The 26,375-nt window shown below is 43.2% G+C and overlaps 1 protein-coding gene across 1 annotated transcript in view; it reads right to left on the bottom strand.

The window, feature by feature from the left end:
* Positions 1–2,940: 2,940 nt before the first annotated feature.
* The window catches only part of LOC143344267 (uncharacterized), a 62,325-nt gene continuing 38,890 nt past the window's right edge, over positions 2,941–26,375 (bottom strand). The window contains exons 2-3 of the mRNA XM_076770147.1: positions 5,274–6,676; positions 2,941–5,157 (exon numbers count right to left, since the gene is read on the bottom strand). Coding sequence (XP_076626262.1) covers positions 4,437–5,157; positions 5,274–6,676 — 2,124 coding nt within the window. The 3' untranslated portion in view covers positions 2,941–4,436. The remainder of the gene's footprint in view (positions 5,158–5,273; positions 6,677–26,375) is intronic.

Below are 26,375 nucleotides of genomic sequence, written 5' to 3'. Positions count from 1 at the left end.
CGTTATTGACGAAAGGTGCCTCTTTGAAATGCCGAACTCGCAACACGATGAGCTTTTCCGCAGCTTTGGATCTGAAACAAAAATCCGCGAGGTACTTGTACAGGGTGTTTCCATTATCTCGAACGTCCCACTGTTTTCCTTACTTTTTTTGCGTCGACAGTCGAATCTCGAGGATTTTTAAGTCTACAGACGAATGCATTTTTAATTGATAATGGTAAGTTCGAAACATCCAGAGATTTATTTTCCTAGATAGAGAAATATTAGTAAGTTTAGGAACGTGGATCTAGCGTTGATATTAAATAATATTTTCCTCTATACCCTCTAATAAAATTCTCATGATTTTTATAGGAGATTTATTTAGCGTTGCGTCGATTATGAAATTTATCTGAAATCGTCGTCGAACAGGAATACGGACGACTCCAATAGGAAATCGGATCGACTGACCGGTCACGGTTTGACGAACGTCCAACATGGCTGGGAATTTACTACGGATCGATGCCAATGTTTCTCCAAGCGAGATCAACGAGACGATATCGATGTTATTGCAACAGTATTCCTATTCATATTTATGACCGCGAGGGTATTGCTTAAAGATGAGTTTCAATGTAATTTTTACTCGGCTAAACATTTACATAATCGATCGTACGGACTATCAATTAACGACTCTTCGGAAAAGAAACATTATCTGTCCAGTTTAAACGATCGATCCGCTAGCTTACCGTACCCAGAGATAAAATTTATTATAAAAATATTTTAAGTAATAGACTCTACGATTTAAATAAGAAGTGAAATTTCAACTAAATATATTTCAAATAAAATATTTTACTAATCTGTGTACGTTGCCAGAAATTAATCCCTAATATTTATTTGATAATTATTATTCCGCCGTACGCGAACGGCTGGTGGAACATCTGGTCGAATATCTTTGAAGCTCGAATCGAATGGCGGAAGTCAGTGGCAGGAATTCCACCGATGTGACCGCGGCGCGAGATTTTTCCCCGATTCTTTGAAGAGTCGTAATTTGGAGTAAAACTGTAAAAGAAAAAATAAAAAAAAGTCATTGACCCTGAAAACCCGTCCACGCGAACACGTTGCAGCAATTTTCCAGGCTGATGGCCTAGAAAATTGCTCCTTCTCTCGTTCGGTCGACCTTCCGTCGAAGCCACACGACTGCATGCGAATTCTTCTTCGGACACGTCGCTTTATTGGCCCATTAAAGTCATCTCGGAACGTTCCATGCTCCGTCACATCGATACATCCATCGTTTCGTTTTCCAGAAAATAGAATCTAATCAAACGCTACGATAATTCGTCGTTTCGAAATAGCTAATCCGACGTTAAGTTGCCGAAATAAATTCGAAATCACGCGTTCTAAAATTCACCGTTGCACGGCAAACTAATTAATTTCGATCGCGTACTTGACTTTTGTAGCGAAACTTCGTGAATTTTAACGAGCACGGAATTATAGATTCGGCGAAGGGATCGAGAATAAATTTTGCTCGCTACAAACCATTGCAACGGGACCGTAAGAAATTTAAATTAAAGAATCTACGCGAAAAACTGAAAACACGGTATCGTTGAGGAGTGAATTTATATTTACAAAGATCAGAAAAGATAAGAGTCTTTTTTATAAGTTCGTATTCGCGTGTTTTCTTCGAGGATGCTCCATAAATCTTAGTTTCGAGCTGTCCTCGTTATGTAACGACGATCCAGCGACAAAGTAACGAACTCGTTACAGCTGAATTAACGTTTCACGTCGCTCGTAAATTACTTCGAATTAATACGATCGATCAGGTCCGGAGAACGATTCGATAAATTACTCGAAAACATTGACGCTGCACAAACTTGTCTGCTACGGGCAACCTAATTGTATTTACGGTACTGGAAATGCAATTAACTCTGGTAAAAAATTGTTCGTTTTAGCATGTATTTAAATTTCTACCGATTGATCACGATACCGTTAAAATTAAAATTCACGGGACTTTGGTGCCCAATGTAAACGCGACGAAACTGCTGAGATTTATTTTTATTTGTCTAACATAAATTTTATCGAAGACGCGGACCTGAGGATAAACTTTGTCGATCTTAGACTCTGGTGTTCCTTGCGGAAAGCTTATCCTCATCTTGTTAAGCGATTTATGCAAGTTTTAATCCCGTGCAAGACTGCCACGGGTGATCTATGGAAGGGAAAGGTTAAACACCACGCGAAATCGCGCGAATTTTTACTCTTCGATCTATAAGGAAGGTATTATAATCGAGAAAGTTTCGAAAAAGTTGAAAAATGTTAGGGAAATTCAAGTAGAGTAACTGTACGTTTCGTTAGAGTAGATTAAACGCAATGTAAGTAAACTGATAGCCATAATTTTCTTGCGTTTATCTTGATCGTAAGGAAATGGAGGCTTTCAAAGATTCAGAATTTAGTGAATCATTGATTCTCAGGATTTGCTATCTCATGACTCTCCCACTCGTTAATTCGGTCGTCGGTTTCTTTAAAAAGGATTTACACACCATCCTTCGCCCTTGACACGAACACCTACGTGAGCATTTCTGGTGCACTAGGTGCTTCCAGCGATAGGCTAATGGACACCCGTTACAACCCACGCTCCTCGCCCACATCACGTCGTGTCCTGGTGCCAACGAAACGAGCTTCTACGTCAGTGTACTTCTCCACCGTGAGATTCCTCCGTTATGGCCCCGTGGGCCTGCAGACATTTGCTTTCATAACGTCAGAGGAACCTCCTTCATCGTCGCTCACGTTTGCGGAACAGGGACGAGCCAATGACCCCTCCCACCGGGAGTCCACCAGATTTTATTTGCTAATACATTCTTTAGACCCGGTTGGAAATCGACTTTGGGTCGCGTAAATTTTGTTAATTTTATTCGAAAGCGTTCTTGTCGTAAGTCCATCGTAGTATCGTCGCTGGAAGCTCGTGACGTCCACGGTGAAAACGGTTAGTATGGCTATGACGTAGCTGAACATCCGCGGTGAAAATGGCAAGGATACCTATGACGTCATTCGTTGCAAATGGTTAAAGTTTTGAGACAAGCACTATTCACCCGTGCACCGCTACCTTTAATCCCGTGTAACTCTACCAATTTTCCGAACCACCATTTTCTGACTAACGCAATATTGAAGCTTTGACTAATATCCGTTAAGGGATCGAAGATACACAGACGACCGAATTTCGCAACGTTGGAAGAACTTTTATTAAAAAAATACAACATATGCTTGTATAGATATAGCGTGGTAAATAAAACTGTACATATTTCGTCCATAGTCTCTCGGTTCTGCTCTAACGAATAATCACGTCGACGATATACCTAGTTAGTCCTAGTTCTTACTTAATTCTACATGGCACTTACGCGTAATACTGATACGTTGCGAGATCACAAGGTATAACGTTTCGACGCTGATCGAGTTCTCTAATGATATTTCTTTACGGAAATATTTGAGACTAAGCCTTTCGAATCGTTTCGAGCTCCTGTCCTCGTCTAACATTTCCCGTCGAAAACGAACGAGACGATCGCTCCTAAAATCTAACGTCACGGAAGAGTCGTTTGCGCAAACGTTTCCGGTTGGAAACGCCGTAGATCCTACTGTGCAACGTGCGTATATTAATTTTTTCACAGCAACGTTAAAACGCGCGATTCCGCGCGTTCGTCGGTCTTGTTAACTCGAAAGCCCTTCGCTCGAAATTCCATTTCTGGAGTTTCGCGAAGTTCAGGCGAAATTAAAAATTAAAACAAAAAATCCTCTCGCGTTCGCCGCGGGCGGAGATCTCGTGGAATATTTCTCTCGAAATACACGAGACTCCGGTGACGCGCGAGCAGTAAAATCAAAGCAGCTTTCGACACACACGCATGATAAAATTACAAAACGCGCATAGTCTGCTCGCGAGCATTCCAGAGGCAGCCAAAAGGAGTACAAAACACTCCAACGTGTCGCTCAAAATATCCAATCTTACCGCTCACGCACTCCACAGGGCTAAAATTTAAAAGACTCGTTAGCTAGATTAATCATCAATTTATAAAATATTTGTACTTTCGTTCTCGTGCAAACTATTTCCAATCAACGCGTTGACTTCGGATATTTGCTGAAATTACAGCCAACCCCCGTATAACAAAGTAAGAAGCAAAGACTCGAACGTCACACATCGTTCGCGTCGATCAAAAGTTAAATCTGAAAATAACTCGCCTATCCTAAAACAAAAAATCCTGGGTGAACTAGTTTTATAGGGTGTCTCGTGGTTTCCTAGCTTGAAAGAAATCGTTTGTTAGCAAACTTTATATACTCTGAAGGAAGTTCTCGAAATTTTTATAGAAGGAATGACGGGACATCCTGTGTATGGCTTACCTTTCGTGCCAATTTCACATCAAACTCACAAAATCCTCGGCAACGGACGACTGTGCAAATATTTGGTGGCTGTGTGGCGTCGTTTAAAAGGATCTCTTCTCCGCGACGGATAAATCGTGACCAGAATTCTGCAGCACGTCTACGCACAAGTACATCTTATTATTCCTCGGTTTGATGGTGGCGTAGTGGGATATTTTGTCGCAGGGGATCGCGTAAACGTCGGGGAGGATCGAGTCGGCCATGCTGGCGCTTCGTTTCATCGACGAAAGCGGAAGCGGAAGCGGGTCGTCGTACTCGCTGGATCTGGGTCTCTCCAAACTATTCGCCCTTGGAACGTCGTATATCGTCTTGACGTGACTTCCGGTCGCGAAAGACTGGCAAGCTTTCGGGATCTCCGTTTCTGATTTCGAGAGGAACCTCCTCGGGACGTCGTAGTCGCTGCCGGTGGAGGAACGCTTGGAAAACGAGGTCGTTGTGATCAGATCCACGCAGCTCCTGCGGAACTCCACTTCGTAGAGATCGTTCTTGACGACCACCGACTCCGAATCGCTGGTGTCCTCGAACTTGTCGATCTTCGTCAGGGAGACGAACGGATGCTTAGGGATGCCGTTCAGAAACGGATGTTTCGGCACTTTGGTCAACGGAGAACGATTCAACACCGGACTGTGGACCTTCTTGCAGATGGATCTTCGATCCAGGGACATCGTCGTGAAGCTCGAGACCGAGGGATACGTCGGTCCGAGATCCAGTTTCACTTCCCCTCGCGGTACCTCGTTGAGGAGCAGCTTCTTTTTGCCCGGTTTACTGCAACATTTCCAACGGGGTTTTTGTTAACTACGAAAACGGAAACATCGGTACAATTTATTTTCACTCGACGAGCAGAGGTTCACTCAAAAGTAATAGATAAACTAAAAACTCACCGACTGGTGGAATACGCGTCGAAGAACGCCTCGTCCTCGTCCTGCACATTGGAGATCCTCGATCGGAACGTTCTGAGAGCGCCTCTTCTTTCCGGCTCGACGTAGGAGTTCTCTTGATGCAGCAGGATCTCCGTGATGGAAACCAGAGAGGTCAGCGAGGACGAGGAACAAGATCTTTCATCGTATCCGGAATCGTGACGCTCGGACGATTCCTCGCAGAGGTTCCTCTCAGAAGAGTACATCTTGCTCTTTTTGTCGGACGTCATCCTGCCGGTGAACGAGGCGAGCAGCCTCTTCAAGGACCTTTTGCGGGGCAATTTCTTCCCGGTGATTGGTATCCAATCGATGGACGTGTCCTCGACCTCGATCGGCTTCTTCAGGAATGCCCCGATGATTTTCGGCGCTTTGTCGGCGAACGAAACCTTTCGACCTTCGTTCTTGCATCCTTTGCTCTCGTCGATCATCGTGCTGGTCTTTGGAAGATCGTTCTCGTCCAGCAAAATCGTTTCGTCCGGCTCTGGCAGGCTCGTCTCGAGATCGATGCTCTCCACAGTCTTCGTGTCGTCGAGAGACGTCTCCGTCGGATCGAAATACGAACTCAGTCTTCGCCTGGACTCGTCCTGACGCTCTAGATCTGACTCAATGCGATAAATGGGGGACGTTACGATCCTCGATCTCCTCGAGCCCTTCGTGTCGTCCTTATTCTTCGATGGAGTCGAAGAAATGGAGCTTTCGTTCCCATCTTCAGCTTCGTCCTCGTCGTCTGCCATCTTCGAAGGCGAACCAAAGATTCCAGACCTCCTGAAGACCTTCGACTGTTCCGAGTTCTTCTTCGAAGGCGTCGAAACGATCCCGGACTCGTCGTTTGAGTTCTCGCAATTTTCCGTCGAGTTTGGAGAACCGGAAGCGCTCTTGAAGGGGCTGCTGAAGATCGCGGACCTTCTTTTCGGCGTCTTCGTCGGCGTGGATCCCTGGCTGACCTTTTCACCGCCACTTCTGGCTTCCTGCTCGACTTTGAGATCGTTGTATGTCTTGTACCTCTCCTCGAACGCAGCGACGATCTTCTTCACGAAGTTTTTCTGTTTGCTCGCGCCCGTGTCCGCGTCCTGCTTCCTGGGCGACAGAAAACCACCCTCGAACTCGCGTATGATGCTCTCCAAGTCCGGCATTTCCAGCGACTGGGACGACTCGGATGTTCCGCGAGAAGATATCGTCTCGTAGCTGTCGCCTAGCTTGTTTTTCTGCAGGGTTTTCGTCCCGTTGAACCTCGAGAAGCTACCAGGAAGTTCGTGCTTGGTCGGCGAGTAATTCCCAAGCTTCCTGATCCAATTTCCCTTCGGATGACCCGATCTCACCGACTCCGTCGTCTGCGACTCTTTCTCTTTCTCGTTATCCGCGTTCAGCTGTGATAGAAAAATGTAAATTACGAAGGGACGTTGAAAATTTACAATTATATAATGAATAAAAAAAAGGGGTTAAGAAACTTTGATAAATAACGAGACAATCAAGAAACCAACCTCGCTCTTGCCATTTTTCCTCAGCACGCGTTGCACAAAGTTGCTCATTTTTATTTATTTCCGGACCCAGTCGTCGACCGTGAATTTTTACGATAAAGAGGTTTCTCTTAATTTCAGAGAGATTCAGATTGTGTCATAGTACGTTTGAAACGACAAAGACCGAAGAACTTCACGAACGCGATATCGACGGTTTGCAATTCCACTGTTAAGTGAATGACTAATGCCAAAACCTGGCCTTTTTGTACCTGGCGGAACACCGGGGGTGAGTAAACCGCCCCGTTCGACGACATTTCGGAAGGGTGGGGATAGACGAAAGCGCGCGTAGGCTGCTTCTTCAAAGATCGAGGTGGTTTGATCATTTTAATTTTGTAACGTTTCGTAATACTTCGATCTACTTGAAATTGAACTGATTTAAATATTCAAAATATAATTTTAGTAATTGGGTGAAATTGTCTGGATTCAATAGATATATTAAATATAAAATCAAAGAGACGCTTCTGGAGTAAAAGGGAGTATTCGAATGTACATAAAAAAGTTTTCTGTTAGGTTCACATCCATCATATACGAACAGCTAACTTGATGTCTACGAATATAAAAATGGATAACCCGTGGTTTTCACCTTTGACACAGGAACATATTTCAGTGTTTAAATCTGACAAAATAATTAAGAGAAGCAATGTATATTTATTAAAAACGCTGTGAAACTCCCTCTGAACGTGTTTTATTAATATTTCTCAATGTTAATGCGGAAGTTATATCTACTACATAAATGTAACTGATATTTAAATTTTTCCCAACGTTCCTTTGAACTATTTGTCACTATAATTATTAACTGGGGAACTGCGAAACAGAAATATATAATACAAAGTTTAAATAAATGATGAGCGAAAATTGATTTAATTCGATTCGAACGATATTCCATCATTCTCGACGCTAATATAATTCCTCCCACGGTTATCGTTCATTAAATAATATCGATTCTCCGTTTATTATACAAAACGATCATGTAAATTACACGCTCGCCAGTGAATGCAAATTTTACATTCACCGGTACGCCTAATGCTAAATGGCCTTTCTGTGCTTGGGCTTGATTTTCGCTTATGACTTTACCTGTTCAACGACAATAAAAACCCATTCGATTACCCCATAATACCATCGAGTCCGACTGTCGCTTAAAGCAGTTCTCAAACTTCATTTCCAACCCCTATTCGTAAATACTCCAAAAACAAAATAAATAAATATTCTACGTATTAAACATTGACTATATCATAAAGTAAAGTGTTATTTATTATTTTAACCATCCATCCAGTTTAAATTTCCGGTCACCAGTGACCACCGCGACAGTGAACGTGTTATTGGACTATCCGCGGGCGTATCGATGCACAATACTCACTGGGGAAACGAAAGAATGCGTAAAAGAATGTTTGAACGGGAATTCCGTGCCGCGATTGTTCATACCGTTCGTTATTACAAGTTATTTCCGAGCGGAGAATTTCCATAGGGGGAGGGCGAGCAAAATCAGGGAAATTGGAGGAAAGCGCCCGTAAAACGACCCCAATAAAACCGCCGGTCAGGGATGTATACCTGTGAGGATTAAATCACGTCGTACGCGTCAACGTCACCAGGGGTGACGCGGATTTTGAAAATTAATTGATCCCCGTAGCATTAATTGCGTTCCAGGAAACGAACCAAGTGACGCGAGTCGACGCTGGGCCAGCCGCAGCAGCCGGGAAACAAGAATTTCGCGTTTCGAATTATTAGATTTCGTTCATTTAAATCTAATCTATGCGATACCCGCGTTCCACTATCACGGTTCCCAACAATGTAATTAACTTACGCGACAGCTGTAATTAGCGACGAAACCAATACTATTACGCGCCGATAATGATCGTTCGATTCGATACCGGTGCTGGGCACCCGCTTTTGCTTTTTGTTTCGATACCGATTGATAAATAATGCGTGGTAATTTACCGATTGACGTTCGACGAAGTTTCTATTTAGATAAAAATTTCCAATATCGAATAAAAGAATTAACAATCGTCCGTCGGTTGCTCGTTGTATAGAAACTAACATTTGAAACGGTATCGAGAAATTTTTCAACCAAGAGATAAAAATGTAACTCGATCGAATAAATTGCTGCGCGTTCGTTTCATCGGTTATCTATTAGTCGAATGAAAGTATGGACGACTCTGGATCGATCGTTATACGTAACGAACGAACCGATATCGAAATGGTTTTTGCATATAGCGAGGCTTCATTATCTGGTACGAATTCTATCGTCACTATTTTTCTAACTCGTTTACCCGTTTTAAATGCTCCCTGTCCTCGAGTAAAGGACGAACTCACGCGTGCAATTTCGATTTGAAATCGAATAACCTCGCTCGGATTGCGAATTATTTGTTGGAAAGAACCGTTTCGAGCGGAAATGATTACGGGTACATCGACCGAACGAGTTCCTGCGCGATGTTTCAGTAAATGTCAGAGTTAAATCGAACGTATCAACGGAAGAACGTTATTCCAGTATCCTACGCGGGAAATAGAATTAAAATATCGAAGATTGTATCGTTTGATAGAGTGGTTCTCAAACTGTGGTCTAATGATTGCTAGAATTACGATCAAAAGAGCCTCGGAGGATTCTAATGCCGTTTGCAAGTAGGGATTTTCAACGCTGGTTGAAAAACATTGGTTTAACTCGTATTTAAGAACGTTATTTCGAGTAAAGAACGAGCGCCGTTAGAGTGCCCAGAGGGTGGAGATAAATGGTGAAGAATCACTGGTTTAATAGATATCGAGGCATCGTTTAAAAAATAAATCCGATCCCTCCGAGCGGAGACTCCGTGTACGTATCGACCAGCTTGAAACGGGAAATGAAATTCAGCGACGGATTAAATATCAATGGAAGAGGATAAAGGACGGATCGGATCGCTGGCCACGAGAAACATTACGGTATTTCTATTTTCTACCTGGGACAAAGGATTCGTTGGGCATTTCGCTTGCACGTACAGTCGGGGACAAAAGATTAACCCACCTTGTATGTTTTTCTACAAGAAGTATCGAAAATGTAATATCAAATCTGTTGGATTCGAAGAACTGTAAATATACTATAAAATACTAAAAAATTTCATAAATCTTCATCGAAATTACTGTTATACAGAATAGAGGAGGTCTCATGCAATATTGAATATTGATAAAAACATTCCATTGTTTGAATATACGTAATATTTATATTTCTCCAGAGAAAATTGTATTTGCGAATAAAACTGTTATGAAGAGAAAATTGAGAAATTAAATGGGCGTGTTTCTTTTTGTTCTCGACTGTATATTTTCCCGATGCCTTTTATCTGTCGATCGATTTCCTATCCGTGGTATAATTTGTATTGAATATCGCGTGGCTCCGATCTTCCAGCGGAATTAAATACTCGAGAATAACAAGCGAATGAGCAGGAAAAGAGTAAAAAGATCTCGACGATAACATTTTCGCGTGCTCGAGGAGCTTGCAAGTTTATGGACCTTTTCTTAGTAAATCGTCTTCGATCCTTAACGACGCCTGTACTAAGTAGATCCGTAAATCTTCGTGAGTCGTCGACACTTAAGAAGGTAGTTTATATTTACAAATTAAATTTGTATCTGACGACAAGCTTTATCGTACAATTTGAAATTGAAGGGGTGAAAAATCTTCGCTTTAAAAAGGTTTTCGAGTCTATATTCTCGCGATGCTGAAAAGAGGCAATGGGAAAGAACGACGCGACGATGACGAGACGATTTTAATGGGGCGAAGCTCGTGGCTCCTGATTAAGGTAATTATGCCGCTGGGTCAGGGTGAAAGTGTCGACACTATCCGCTAATCTGCGTTTATTGTCGTCCCCGTGGCGATGCGCGGCGAAGGCTACTTCCATTGTCACGGATATCGTCCATACTGGAAATCTACAACAATAGACCGTATACCTGCCACGATTCGTCCAAATAACCCGATTGTCTTATACCAACATGCTTGGCATCCCAATGCGCAATTAACCATTTGAGCTTTGAAGAAACGTTTACGACTCTTTCCATTTCTATTGAACCAACAGGCGTTAAAAATTCACAAGTCATTTCCATATTCGCGCAGCACGCGGTGCGATCAAACTAATCGCCGAAAATTCAGTACCAAACTTTGTTATATTGCAGCATGTTACGGATGACCAACTTCAGCGTTTTTCTCGAAATTTTATTTCCTTAACCGGTGACCCTAAAAACTCCAACGAACCAACTTTTTTCTCGAAATTTAATTTTCCTAAGCGGCGACCCACGTATAATTGAACCGTAATCGCCCTATTTTTATTCGGAATAAAATTAATTACTTCCATCGCGGAAAACAGCCTTAATTCTTATCCAGCTTCACGGGCAGTCGAGATGACGGACACCAAGATTTGCATGGAAGGGTTGCATCCGGAGTTTCTTCGCTTGGCTTGCTCATCTGTCTGGGGCTGTTTATGTCAGAAATGTAACTCCAAACAAATGTGGCTGAAACACGGCTGACGTAACTAGAGCACTGTCGGCTTACGTTGTGATTATCCGTATCAATCACCGCCAGCTACCGAACTAATCAGTATCAGAAACGGTTACGGACTGTCGCTCAACATAGTTACCGTCGAATTTGTCGAATCTTCTCCGGCAATCTGACTTCACGTAACTATTCCCAACCAAGTATATTTAATTAAAAATAAATCAAGTCGACGTCTCGATCGGTTCCCATGGAAATCGTTATTTTTGCGAGCGACATGAGGGAACGATGGTCAAGAATTTACCTGGATTTACTACAGCTACGAACACCGTTACCTACTAAAACCGTAATTAACCCACGTCGCCAATAATCCCAGCTTATTAGCACCCAATAATAGTCGATTCGGTGGAAAACCGAAATCAATCGTGACCCGAGCCACTTCGTTGGGCACAACAGAACAATGAGATTACTCGTCGAACGGTTCTCGCTCGATCCTTTCGTCTAAATGCACTTGGAACCGTACACGAAAATTTGATAATTACGAATATTCGGGTGCTTAATCGGTGCATAAATTATTCAAATTATATTCACCGAATATTTAAATCAACGAAAAAGGGGGCTATCTTTTGTTCGTTCTGACTGTTCGCTTTTTCCAAGCGAACTTTTGTCCGGTCCCGTCCAGCAAAAAGTTTTGCTTTAAATTTCGCGGGTCGGATGCATTTAAATGCAACAATTTTCGTTAATTGCGAAACGACGCGAAATTACTGCACCACGCGGTACGATTTCGGCGATAATTATAGCACGTATGTATCGCTTTATTACAAAGCGAACCGTCCCCTCTTAGAATGGGCGAGAGATTAATATTATTATTACGAACGAATTCATACCCATTAGTTTACAATAACCGTAGTTATAATAGCAGTGTGGTGACTGTATTGGGTGTCCAGAACAATGCCAGTGCATTCAATGACACGTCATTCGTTCGTGAAAGATACCAGTGTCCAGAGAATGACGCAGCGTGTCACGTTTCGATTTTATTCAATTTCAATTTACATAGTAAACGGCATTGCGAACAACGTCACTCATACAGAAATGCCGTACGATGTTTCTAGGAGTTCTACGTTTCGAAAGCGCGAAATTATAGTCCGCGAATATAGGAACATAAAGAAAGTCTAAAAATATTGTGCCACGGGTCGAAACGAAGTAAATTATGGCCACGTCTGGCCTACGTCCAAAGGAATTTTTGTAAAATCGCTCTCTCAGTCGATATGTTAATGAAACGAAGACGTAACGCAGATAAAAAATGTCCTATAAATAACGAATGTACGTAGCGTACGAAGAAAATTATTTGAAATAGCCTCGAGGACAGAACGCTCGAACGGGTTTAATAAACTTGAGAAACAATCCACGCGACGCGTAAACTGTTCATCGTAAGTGTTCATAAATTTTAATTTTAGTTTCTCAGACTAATACTCAAGCGACCGTCGAGGAAGCAGCTATCCTAATCCTCGAAAAAGAATTCCTGATATGTCTGATGGGCCAACGCGAGTCGCGAACATCTGCAAGGGTCATGGTTCGCGACTTTTCGATGATCTTTGACCTATTTCGAAGCCAGTTTCGCGGAAACGAGCGCCTGCGTGGGCGGAAGGGAAAGAAGACGAAGGATTCGCGACGCGGAGGAAGCCGGTCATCTCGGCGCCGAGAGCATCGATTCCCAGACAATTTCAGGGATCCGGTACACGGCCAAAATGGGGTCGTTATATCGCTTATCTTAACGATTCTCGTCCATGGAGAGGCACTCGACCAAGGAACACTCTCCATCGACCACATCGGGTTCGCGTTTTACGGGGAACGATTTATCCTCTCGCGAAAGGAACGCGGGAGAACCGTAATTGGATATAAGTCAACTTCAGAGACACGCAAATAGCTTCCGGTCGCATCCTCCTACGCGATAAGCGACCTTACGACATCTGAACTGGGATCGATTCGATTTCTCCGCGCCAAATTTATATCGTTAGCGGTGGTTCGCTTATGGCGTTCGAAGCAGGTCCAATTAGATGGAACAAAAGGTGCATCGGTACCCTTTGATCGCAGTCTGAAGAGTTCTTCGAGAGAATAATCTTTGAAATATTTCTTCGTCTCGTGCACGATCGAGGGAACTGGCCAACACGGGGGTGTCGTAAACTTTCTTCGACGACCCCCCACCATACCTGGACAGGATTCCTTTAAGTACGGCCGCCGGTTTAACAACCCCTTCAGAATTAATTATACCACTCTGGGGTGTCGTTTTCTCGAGCACCACGTTTCCAATATTCCAAGAATCATGTTCGACTGGTTGAAAGGATCGATGAGAAAAGTTTTCTCGCAACGCTGGAGGGAACGAAGCTTCGTCGCCGACCACGAAACATCGGGGATCTCGTCGATCTCCATCCTCGAGATCTCGATGGACAGCCTTGACCTTGACGACGCGTTCCACGCCTCGACAGATTCGACGATCTATAGGAGCAAACGAATCTCGAGGATAATTTCCATGCTCCGGAGAAGCTCGAAGATCGACAAGAGGAGGAATCGATCGACGGGCGATCTATTGAACGATTCGACGGATCGTAGCTTTTTCAACGACGAAGACGCGGAGGAGACGAGGCGTCGTTTCGAGCAAGCGACGAGAACGATCGGAAAATTATTCAAGAAGAAGCGTTCGAACGATTATGCAAAGAGGAAACTGCAAGTTTCACGAGACTCCGGATGGGAAGACGCGTCCTCCTCGTCGTCTTTATCCTCGCTGACTAACGAAGAAGCGCTCAGCGCGTCCTCGCCGATCGCGAAAGCCAATTCGAAGGAGCCAATCTCGACTCGTACCGTGTTCGAAAGCGACGATGACTCGTGCGAGAATCTCGATCCAAACAACTTTGGCGACCAAAGGACCACCGAAGTCCCCGACCAGCCGAAACTTTTCGACTTCCATTGTTCCGCCAACTGTGTCGAGCATCTTCTCTCGAGGCGCGACGAGTGCCCGTTAAGTCGCGACGCGTCCATCGCGAGCGGATTTTCCACGAGACTTTCCCGGATAAGCGCGAGGAACTCGAGGATCGTGAAACGCAGCAAGTCCACTGGCGACATAAAATCTCCATTAAGGGATGCAGAGTGCTCGTCGATGTTGGAAACAATGGACGTCGACGATCGACGATTGATCGAGAAGTGTTCGTCGAGGAAACGCGAATCGTGGGCGTCGAAATCGGCGGTCGAGCTAAGGGTGGAGGATACGAGTTTCTGTCACGACGATGTGGCGGATTTCAGCAGCGTGGACGATCTGTTTTGCTCGGGTTCGCGGCATGTTACGATCGACGTTGGATCTTTGATCGAAGAGGACAGCGTCACGGGAAACACGGAGGTGCAAACGGTTTCGATGAACTTCGACTACGAGGATCAGAGTCTGGAGGATCTAGCTTTCGATACGTTCAATGGTTCGTACGTGATCACGATGTACGTTTAAAAAACGTAGAGATTCTTTCGAATTGGAATTTTTAGGAATGGTATTTGTGAAAATATTTTTATACGAACGCGTTACATTTTGGAGATATTTGCTGCAAATTTGCGTGGAATGTTTTTCATCGATAACGGAATGTAGACATTTTATTTCCGAGTTATTTTTCCACGGATCGTTCAGCGTTATAATACGATTGCTGCGAGAGTGATTGTAGATATGATAAATGTATAACTATTGTAATGGGAACGAAAGGGTGAAGGGTGCTCGACGCGAACGAATTTCGCGAAACGAAAATAGCTGTGTCGTCGGAATATCGGCGAAGAAGGACCGAGGAGAAGCTCCGGGAGAAGCGTCTTCCGCTTCAATTTTCGTATCGACGGTTCGAGAATTGTAAATTAATCCGACGAATCAATATTTGATGAATGGTTATAGCCAATGTCGAATCAATTTCCAGAAATCCCTCGCTCAAGGGACACGAGAAATTGGTGCTTTATCGGCGCGAACCCGAGACCTCGTAAGAATGATACGAAGGTTGCGTAATGGAAAAAGTATTACCGACTTATTAAAAGCTGACGAGCAATCGGGGTCCGTTTAATCAATTTTCGTTCGTTTTTGAGCCATTCTGTTTATCGACGGTCTAGCATCTTACGCGAAAGTATTTATTAATTAGATAGCCTCTGGCCGGACGACGTCACAGATTTGATCGCGGCTATTAATCGATCGTAATGTTAATCTGAAATTCAATCGTATAATTATATTCCCGACGAGGCGAGCCGAGCGTTTCAAGCGTCGTTACTTCCAAGCCAAATAATTCTCGGGGCTATTTAACGAAAGGAGGTTAATTGCAAAATTATGTCGGGAACGAAGTCCCCTCTGCATCGAGGGGCGGGGACATCTCGAAAACGCGACGCTCTCTGAAAAAAAAAACGACGCCACCTCGATTACTTCGATGTACTTGGTAGATGGACAAAGATGCGAACTGTGTTATAGTTGTTAAGTCAGTTCAAAGATTTACTTGTAGACAACGAGTGAATTTTTAATCCTATTTTGTATCAGAATTTATCCAAATAAAATACCTGTCTTACAAATTTAAACACTGTTTTTTAATCTTTTACCTCGAGGAATGGACTTCGTTTAACGTTTAAAATAATGTGACGTAAAAATAATTCCTGCGCGATTGTAACGTTAACTCGTAGCAGTGAAATTAGCAACCGTAACGAATGGTTGAGTAAATCGGTATCCAGCTACTTAAGTCGGAATGTTCAATTAAGTGCAACGCGGATACATCTTCCAACGAGGTCGACGCGTCTCGTTCGACTGCGCTCTAATTTCAATGGAATCCGTAACGTCGCTCGCGCGAGGAGATAATCGAGGGATGAAAAAACACGGAATCCCTTTTCAAGACCTACTTTTCAAATTAAAACAAACGAGACGGAGAAAAGGTACGATTTTTCCCGCCTTTCCGCGACGGAACGCTTTGTTATTCTCGCCAATTTTTTACAGTCGAAGTACACGACGGAAACGGAATCAAAATGGCAGCTCGCTTTCAGCTTTGGAAACATTACTCAAACGTCCTTAACTTTGTTGCTGTATAGGATTCCGTCAGGAAAGGCAAACAAAATGAAACGAAGGGTTCGTTTCACTGATCCAACCCCATTTTAAAACTCGATAAAACCGATGCACAGTCGTTTGTAAAAGGGGGAAAATATCGATGATTTATCTGGTCGATTGTCCCAAAGGAAAAGCACAAGGAAAGTTCACTTTCCGGGTTTCGAGAAAGGTAAATTTATAAGGGAAGTTTGGGAATTTGGAAATTATGAAACCTCTATAACAATCATCGACGTCGAACTACTTTATTTAGACACTGACGAGCGTTCGTAATTAATTTTACAAACGACCGTAGGAAAAAGCACAAAATGTTTAAAAGAATTAATTACGCGAGCATTCTTTTTTCCGACCCCCCCCCCCCCCCCATCCGGTCGCTGATGGATGCAATTAATTGCACCGACGGTGAATGAATTTAGGATAAAATGTAAAACGTCGAAAATATTAATTAAATAACTGTTTTTATCCGGATGACCGTTCCGGGTAGTCGCCTACAAGTATTCTTAATTAATTGCTCGGAGAGTAAATGAAGTCAGTATAAAAAAAAAACAAATTAATGCTTTTTTCTGGGCATAAATGCTCTGCTAATTACGTTCGAACGTCACAGAAAAATTAAGTAGGAACACGGGTACCGCACAGTTACGATCCCCTGACTGTTTAGATTTACGTTTGAGCCAACGATAGGGCGCCAGCTATTCAGTCGACGATCTCATCAAGTTTTGTGCCATGAAATTCCACCTGGCTGAACCCCTTGAGTCGCTTCAGAATCGTAATGATCCCTGTTGCAACCTGTGTGCAACCCTTGAGTTTACATTTTCCACTCGACTCGAGCACCATCGCGAGAGACACAAGCGCAAACAGTGACGCAAACAACGTTTCGGTACGTCAACCGACCGTGTCGCAAAAAGCGCTTCGTTTTATTTGCAGGTGCTTCATTTATGTTTATAATTCGCAACCGCCGCTATACTCTGCCAGAGAAAAATTAACTGTGTATTATAAAACGCACCCGACTACTGCCTGCCCTCCACTTTCTTTCCCAGGAAACGTTTCACAGAAACAAAAGAATTTTCTAAAACATTAACGCCACTGTCGGATCACACGAAGGGTAATACATTCAGTATTTTAAATGTACTTCGATCAGAAAATTATTCTAGGAGTACCATGACCAAAACTTGAAATCGGACGCTATCCGAATCCACCCACTACACATAAAACAGGACGATAAAGAACGGGGGTGGTTGCGTAGGTGGTTCTAGACGCGTGCTTAGGAGGGGTCTGATCGTTCACCCTCGGGTCGTGGTATCTCGAACGACACCTCATTTGGATGAGAAATACGCCAATAAATCTCTTTTTCTCGTTCAACTTTCGAGCAAGGATGCAGTTGTACGTGCAGTTTGCACGATCACGTCCCCGGATTACGCATCGATTCCTTGGATAAAATGGAACCTTCCACTCCAACGAACGGATTTTCATGGCCCGTATACAATACCGTTCAAAAGTCTTGGATCTAATCTTTATCACCGTTACGATGAAGGGTGAACGACCCCATTTTTAACGCCATTCAGAAAGGACAAAGTTGTGCACGGAAGAAAAGTGTAACAATTAATACGACACAAAAGGCAAGGAAGTTCGTTACATGCATTGTGTTTTATTCTATTTTACTAGAGTTGAACTTTGCAAAGAATAAGTTTTGGTGTCGACAGCGATGGACGACGCCGAAGTTTTTAGCGACGGTGTAAAACTACACATCGATCTCGTTGCATTTCTATAGGAACACGCGACGTTGCACGTTCGGATAGCATACGCGAGGCGAGAAATGAATTTCATCTCGTTCCCTCGATCGCGTCGATTTACTCGGTGCGCGGTATCCGCTCGAGCGTACATTCGAAACGTTCCAAGGATCGAGCCATTCAGTCGTTGAATTAACTAAAATAGGTCACTTCCTCTCGTTCGCGACTCGGGATACCCGTCACCCGATCGTATATTTGCTCTTAAAACGTTGCAGACGCGGAAAGGGCTGGGTAAACGACGGAACTGCGAGGGTCTCTACGCCCCGTTAACTTCCTTCTCCCTTTCACGCCCTCGCGAGGCGTCGAACAACGCACTAAACGTCGTCGTCCCTCCAACCCCTTCTTCGAGAGAGTTCGTTACGAAATAAATTCTTTCCCCGTCGCGGGAACGAACCGGCCGGCATACAAACGAGGAATTTTCGAGACGATCACAGAGGCCAATGTCCTTCGATACGCGCCAAGAGGAACACGCACGATAAGCGAAACGATCCTAGCAAAAACCACGCTGGTATCAGATAATACCACGTGGGAATTCGAAATCCTCCGTTCCGTCAACGAACTTCAATTTATCTTCGCTTATCTGCTCGCAGTGCACGGAAACCACCCTGTGGTTACCCTGGATCTTCGCGTTGGGAACTGAGAACTCTACTAAACCTAACGGTTTGACGAGCTATTTTCCTCTGCTTCTCGAAAATTAAGTCGGAGATTCTACGTTGTTAAATTTATTTTTATATTCGTAATAAACGTTCACTAATTTTCCTCATTGTGTCTGCGTCGCTCGTACCATGTTGTAAATTTCGGGGCGAACGGGTTGGTTTATCGCGTACTTTGCCCGTAGTTTTCACGGGGAGGGTTGGTAAGAGTTCGTGGAGATGCGACACAATTTCGTTTTTAATATCACTGCGGACAATTTCACGCGACCGGAAACACGTGTCGCATTGGCCTCGTTCGAACGACAATAGAAAGTACCAATTGAAAGTACTCTTATGGGGCAAGCGTTGCAGTTATTTCTGTCCAAAGAGGGTGAAAGAGGAGGCGTCGAATAGTTCGCTGTACGAGCACGAGGGAGGAAATTGCTGCGTTCAACCTGAAAATTGCACGGCCAATGAAGACCGGTTCCTTCGTATTTTTCGTTTTTCTAAATTAGTGAACCAGTGTTTTCCAGCGAGCCCTTCGAACCCTTTTCCTTCGTTTGCTCGAAATCCTTTACCCTCTGACTGAGGTTTCTCTCCGCGGAGAACAAATTTTAACGTTGTTATCGAGAAGCTTTCCAACGAAAACTTTTCTCGTTTCTTTCCCGTCGTGGAGGAAACGCGTTCTCGACGGATTAAGTGATCGTTGAACGGCGCGCCTGAAATTCATCAAATTATTATTGCGTTTCTATTCCCAGAAAATTAATATTTCGCAAACTCTTGGACGAAACGAACATTTCCAGTCTTTTTAGAGAAACCGTGTCACGCATTGTTCCAAATAACTTTTAATCGCATTGTTAATATGCCGGAACTGTTTCGACGGAGCAGCAAAACGAAACAATGGCAAAATTTGGAGGACCACCGTGCACGTTTGTAATATCAAATAACGGAATACAACCCGGAATACGCGTTCTCATTCAACTATTTCCAAAATTGCCGCGGTTTGCAAACGAGAAATTACGTGGCCTCAGATTGTTCCAGCAGCCGGTACGCAACTTCCGCCTTATTATTATTAAGATCCTTAATACGGTAGATCCTCGATTATCCGACCTAATAGGAGCAAGGGTTGGGGTCGCGTAATCGAGAGACTTGGAAATTCGAAGGATTTTACTTTCGCCTCGGGGCAACAGGTAGCTTATAAATATATCGTAATACTCTACGACGTAATACTTTAGATAACAAACCTAGATCGATTATTCTGGGGCTTTAGAGATTCATTGTTTGAATTTTGAATCATTAAAATCCTTCAATCCGCCCAGAAGTTATGATGTTTTAAACATACGCATGAAATTTCGGGGAAACATTTCTGGCCACACAGTATATTTTTGGTAAAGAATTTTTTTCTCGAAAGTACGTAGGATTTCGAGGGTATGTGTAATGACCAAAAATGATTGTACTTGACCCCTGCAACCGAAAATATTTTTTTTAGAACGATTTGAAATTTTTTTTTTGGCCGAAAAAATTAGGCACCTACCCCCTGTCGATTTTTCTTAAAAATTCGTTTTCCATTTTTAGTAATTTTGATAGACGCCCTACAGAAAAGTTGTCTAATACTTTTTTGTAGGTACCCATGAGCTCCACTTCAGAAAAAAATTTCATTGAAATATATTCACAATTGTAGGAGTTATGGCTGTTTCAAAATCGGACCATTTTTATGGGGGTTTTCTCATTTTGCGGGGTCAAGGACCAACTTTTCGAATATTTTTGCAATTTGTACATATTCTCCATCAAAATACGCGTAGTTTGCTTTTTTAAACATTAAAATCGTCCAATCCGTTCAGAAGTTATGACGTTTTAAAGATTCGCATGAAAATTCGGGCGAACATTCCTGGCCAGAAATTAGATTTTCGGAAAGGAATTTTTTTTTCGAAAACGCGTAGGAATTCGGGGATATGTCTATTCACCAAAAGTTATTGTAATTGACCCCCGCAACCGAAAATAATTTTTTCAGAATGATTTGAAAGTTTTTTTTTCGCCGAAAAATTTAGGCACTTAATCGAATTTTTTTCTCGAAAATGCGCAAGATTTCGGGGGTATGTCTAATAACCAAAAATGATTGCAATTGACCCCTGCAACCGAAAATAATTTTTTTAGAACGATTTGAAATTTTTTTTTTTGGCCGAAAAATTTAAGCACCTACCCCCTGTCGATTTTTCTTAAAAATTCCATTTTCATTTTTAGTAATTTTGTTTGACGCCCTACAGAAAAGTTGTCTAATACTTTTTTGTAGGTACCCATGAGCTCTACTTCAGAAAAAAGTTTCACTGAAATATATTCATAATTGTAGGAGTTATGGCAGTTTGAAAATTGGACCATTTTTATGGAGTTTTACTCATTTTGTGGGGTCGAGGACCAACTTTTCGAATATTTTTATAATTGCTGCACATTCTACACTAAAATACGCGTCGTTTGCTTTTTTAAACATTAAAATCGTCCGATCCGTTCAGAAGTTATGACGTTTTAAAGATTCGCATGAAAATTCGCGCAGACATTTCTGGCCAGAAATGGTATTTTTGGTAAGAAATTTTTTTCTCGAAAGTACGTAGGAATTCGGTGGTATGTCCGTTGACCAAAAATGATTGTAATTGCCTCCAGCAACTGAAAATATTTTTTTTAGAATGATTTGAAATTTTTTAATTTCGACAAAAAATTTGTCCACCTACTGAATTTTTTTCTCGAAAGTGGGTAGGATTTCGAGGATATGTCTATTCACCAAAAATGATTGTAATTGACTCCCACAACCGAAAATAATTTTTCCATGAATGATTTGAAATTTTTAATTTTTTAACGAAACCTCAATCAGCAAATTGATATTCATGATTGTCGTCTTATTTTGGCCTCTAGAATTTCCCATTAAAATTTCTCCAGGGTTGGCCGAATACCCTGTATAGTCGGGTTATTGACCCTCGAGCCACGTCACGCGGTTACTGACCCGTTCTTTGTACTTTAAATTAATCAATCAGCCGATTACGTGACCTGATATTTCGCACGAAACGAATTTTTGTACTCCTCGGTAAATAAACGAAATTAACATTGAAACTTCAGTTCTGAGAAATAAATTCTCGAGTTCGAACGACATTCATGGATCCCTATGCTTTATCGAGCAAACAGGTTCCCGCGAAAACGCGTTTATAGTTCGATAAATAATCCCGTATCTTCGATACGCTGATTTCCAGTCGAAATGGATTTTCCGAGCGTCGCGGGAGCAATGGATGGGTAATACTATTGACAGGAACGACAGGTTTCTCTAACGGTGACTTGTTACGAGGGACTGAGAGATACATTTTTACGAATCCGGATTCTTCGTTCGGAAGAAACGAATTGCAGCGCGCGGAATGTTGTTAGCGGTCTGGATGGAAAAACGCGACGCTCGATTCGAGCATTAGTGCGCTCGTAAGATATACTGCATTACATTTGCACAATTTAAATTCATGAACCGAGAAGTAAAAGAGAAAGATATATACGGAGTCTCTCGTAAAGTGTACGCCAGAGTTGCCAAAATCCACTTAAGATTTTTATCTTGTGCTTCCTACTTTGCAGTCATTTCTACGCAAATTAATACTAGAAATTTCACCGGGGAAAAGGCTGGTTCGTTATGGCCCCTTTTATGACATAATGCAAAATAAATCTGTCAGTTCCGAAATGCGTTTCAGGAGGATTATTTTACTAGTACACGTTTTATCAATGAGGAACGGAAGAAGCTCAATATACATAAACAACTAAATAACGACGTATTTATGTACATTTTACGTCGCAGTCGGGACAACAATAAATTTCAATAATGATAAGCGAGCCCTTCTCGCGGCTCCAGGAAGTTCCGAACTCGTAAAAAATTATACCCGGTATATATTTTTCATTGCAAGTAGGAATTTATGAGTAGGTACCGTATATCTTCTCGAATCCCCCATCTCCGTACGGATTTACTTCGAGTTTGACGTATTCGTGAACGCGTATCATCAATTTCGTTGTCGATTCTCCCCCAAAATCTATAAGGGACCAGGGTGAAGCTGCAGTCCGACGAAAATCAAAATAAAAACACAATTTTTCGACGATTCAAACGCACGTTATTCAGATTTCTATACAAAATTCTAATAGTTTGCGAGATATTCTACCTCGAGGGTGAATTCTACCCCTTCGATTGGACGAAAGCAGATAAGAAAATCAGCGATCGAGACTTCGATACGTTCCCTCGTGAGTTTTATGGTACCATAATCTCACCCCTGCCTCGTAACCTGCACCCTATAGACTCGCAACAAACACTGTCAGGCCAAATTCGTGAAATTTTCTTCGCACAATTGGATCTAGAAATACATAGAATCCGTTCAAAAGGGATTCATTGGATTCGAACAGCGTTCTGCCGCGTGCCATAATTTTTCCCGCTCGATAAACTGCGAGTCGTGCATTTTTCAAGGTTCGTGGCCTACCCAGAGGCACTCTATTCTCGATACGTTTCCGTCGATGATGCATAACCGTCTTCCCCGGTCCGATTTTCCCTCTTTATTTGCTCGCGTCTCCAACGTTTCGGATAAAATGTTACATTACGACGTCGCTTGCCACTCGAAATATAAAATATCAGCGTTTCTCGTCGTTAAATATCGTCTTTACGTCGCGATCGTTTGTCTTCCGATATCCCGCTTCGTTTCATTGTCTTTCGAAACGCACGCCGGATAACTAAGTCGATTGCTCCTTCATCACTAGTTACGTTTGTTTGCAACGCCTCTAATTAACCAGCTATTCGCAGCGACGTAAACATTGGGCGTCCGAGGAGAACCGAAACTCAAACTTTCGTTGTGTTTCGCTCTGGAAACTCGATTCGAAGTTCCCAGAGTTCTCAAAGTAAATCCAGCAGTCAGGTCTCAAAGGGTATTTAACAATTACGTGTACACGCGTGTATTTAATATCGTTATCCGATCACAGTCCCTTGATCGTTTATAAAATTCACGAGATCGCGTGGAACGAGTGAAATATTTTTCTACGAATGGATTTAAGGGATGCCCCTCGTCGATTCCTAATGGAAACACCATGGTATTCGCAATCTTCCAGGGCGTGCGCGATCAAAATAGCTTGGAATCGTTTTCTATTTTTAATAAAAGATCCAGAAAAGTGGTTCACGGTCGTAGGTAAGCGCAGACTTCGATTAACTTGTTGCAGTTCGATCGTCTACTCCCGGGGGGCTCAATATCGCTTGAATAGAATTAAGATCAACATACTAACGAGCGTTTCTAAAATTGTGTGCGACCGTAGTCAAGGAGTCGACACCCCCTTAACCCATTGTTCCGATTACGAAGGGACACAATCAGCCGTCCGTTCAGGGGGGGGTGCAACGCCGGGGTGTGGGTGTAGCTGACGTCACAACTGTAAATCGGTTCACGGCTCATGCAGTATGCATGAACCAGCGTGCAAAATCGTTGACTGTGCAGGGAGAGTACGCGAAATTGCGCGAATCAACGCGTGCCCGCGATCTGGCCGCAAAATCCGGTTACGATTCGCGAAAGACTCGACCAACAGGCTCGATCGTTCGTTTTTCCGGCGACCCGTGCACCAATTTACCACCGAAACCTCCCCTCCGCCTTGCCATACAAGCGCTAAATCATGGATTCATGATTTATTTAGACAGGCTGTATCCGAACTGGCGATGCAGCTCGACGAGGAGGCAATCGACACGGGGTGAAAAAATAAGTCAAAAATTATCTGTCGGATTTTCGAATATAAACCGATGCCAGTGTATTTCACTTTTGTTATCTGGATTACAATTATCCACGGACACGGGGCTGGTTCTTCGGATATCCATCGAGGGATGAATTTAATCGTAGACTCGTCGCCCATTATCTCTTCGCTTCTCGTCTTTCGGAAGCTGAGGGTAGATTTATCATCGTTCTGCTTGTACGCGGACTCGTGCCAAGCTGATTTTCCCATTTCCCAGGCACCTAGCGAACGTTCCTCGACTTTTGTTCGTCGGAGGGAATCACTGGATCGTTTACGTAATTGTTCCGATCCGTGATCTTGTTCATAAATCTCTCGTCGAATCGGAAACAACGACTGACGCATCGTTGCTTTCGATCAATCGAAATCGAACGGGGATCGACAGTTTGCAGAGTTTCGGGACTGAAACTGCTAAGTAACGCGGTTGCAATCAGCGCAACCATCGATCATCCGCGATCTATTTATGCTCTGGACTAATTTTCTCAACGTTCTAAACAATAACACCGTAATATTCACCGAGAGTGTATGTAAACTATCATTCTATATCGACGTTTTTCTTCTTCTTTGTATATGACGGCGAGGATTGATCCGAAAACCAATGAATATCGAATATACAATCTGCATACAGAGTAATGCCTCGCTTCTTGCATCAATCTGCGTTAAGCTGGCTCCGCATATTGGGCAAATATCGGTTATTCGGTCAATGCTTATCCCACACACGGGAAACGCGTGTCAACGCGCCATAACTATCGGCTTAGATCGAATCTCCGCGTCATCTTCGATGAGCAACGACGTTCGAGATTGCTAATTACTCGCTGGGTCTTTCCAGACTCCGTACACCACAGGGGGAAGATCAAAATAAGAAAATGCGGTGCAAAAAGGTAACGTGATCCCGTTGGACGATCGTGTATTTGCATTTAACGAGGCTGACGTGCGACTGTCCGGTGTTTCCGGGGTCGGTAGCGTAAATTGATGGGACGTGTACGCGACGAAGGAGAAACTCGTCGGTCGTGCGGATCGGAGACCACCTTTAACGGGGGAGGAATTTCCCTAGGCGACGCCGGAAACTTACGGAAAAATCGATGGAACCGAGAAGAAGAAGAAGAACAGTACGCTACACACCGTCCAAGTTCTATTCTCTCCACGTGGACTATCCCAGTCCTCGAGGGAACAAAGTACTTCGGTTAAGAGTAACCGCCACACAATCTCCTTTTGTCGTCGTATCGGTACGCTGACATAATGCGACTTAAGATACGTCCACGCAATCTCCCGCCTTTCATAAAATCTATCGATTCCAATTTTATCGCTACCGGACCATTAAAAGCGGTCCACCCGCCGAGGGACGACCGTGAAGCTCGATCGCGTAACCTAATTACCTTACAATTTTAACGATTCCATAAGACCATCGAGATTAAAGCCGTCGAAGGCCCGACGAGGCGAACATGGATATCCATAACACAATTACAAGCACGTCACGAACAGGCGACAGATTTATCGCGCTAATAAGAGAATCGCGGATCTAACCTTCGCGAACATAACTACGAACCGACTAATTTACACGCGGAGATCTGCTTGGAGAAGCCTGGGAAATTTCGATATTTCCCATCGTTCGAACCTCGATTATTATTAGAGCATTGCAACCATCCCTTTGAATATTTCCGATTAAATACTGCGAACAATCGACACGAGACACCCAACGCTTCTCACGCTGATTGATCTCTCCAAAGCTTTCGAGCCTTTTGACCGTGATCTACCGATTATCAAACGCCCGGGAGCCACTGGCCCCTCGTTCTCCACCTTGTGGTCACAATCATACCCAACTAAT

The sequence above is a fragment of the Colletes latitarsis genome, chromosome 8 (assembly GCF_051014445.1).
Source record: "Colletes latitarsis isolate SP2378_abdomen chromosome 8, iyColLati1, whole genome shotgun sequence".
Classification (NCBI taxonomy): domain Eukaryota; kingdom Metazoa; phylum Arthropoda; class Insecta; order Hymenoptera; family Colletidae; genus Colletes; species Colletes latitarsis.
The sequence above is the reverse complement of the archived record's forward strand: the minus strand, read 5'-3'. Positions and strand labels throughout refer to the sequence as shown.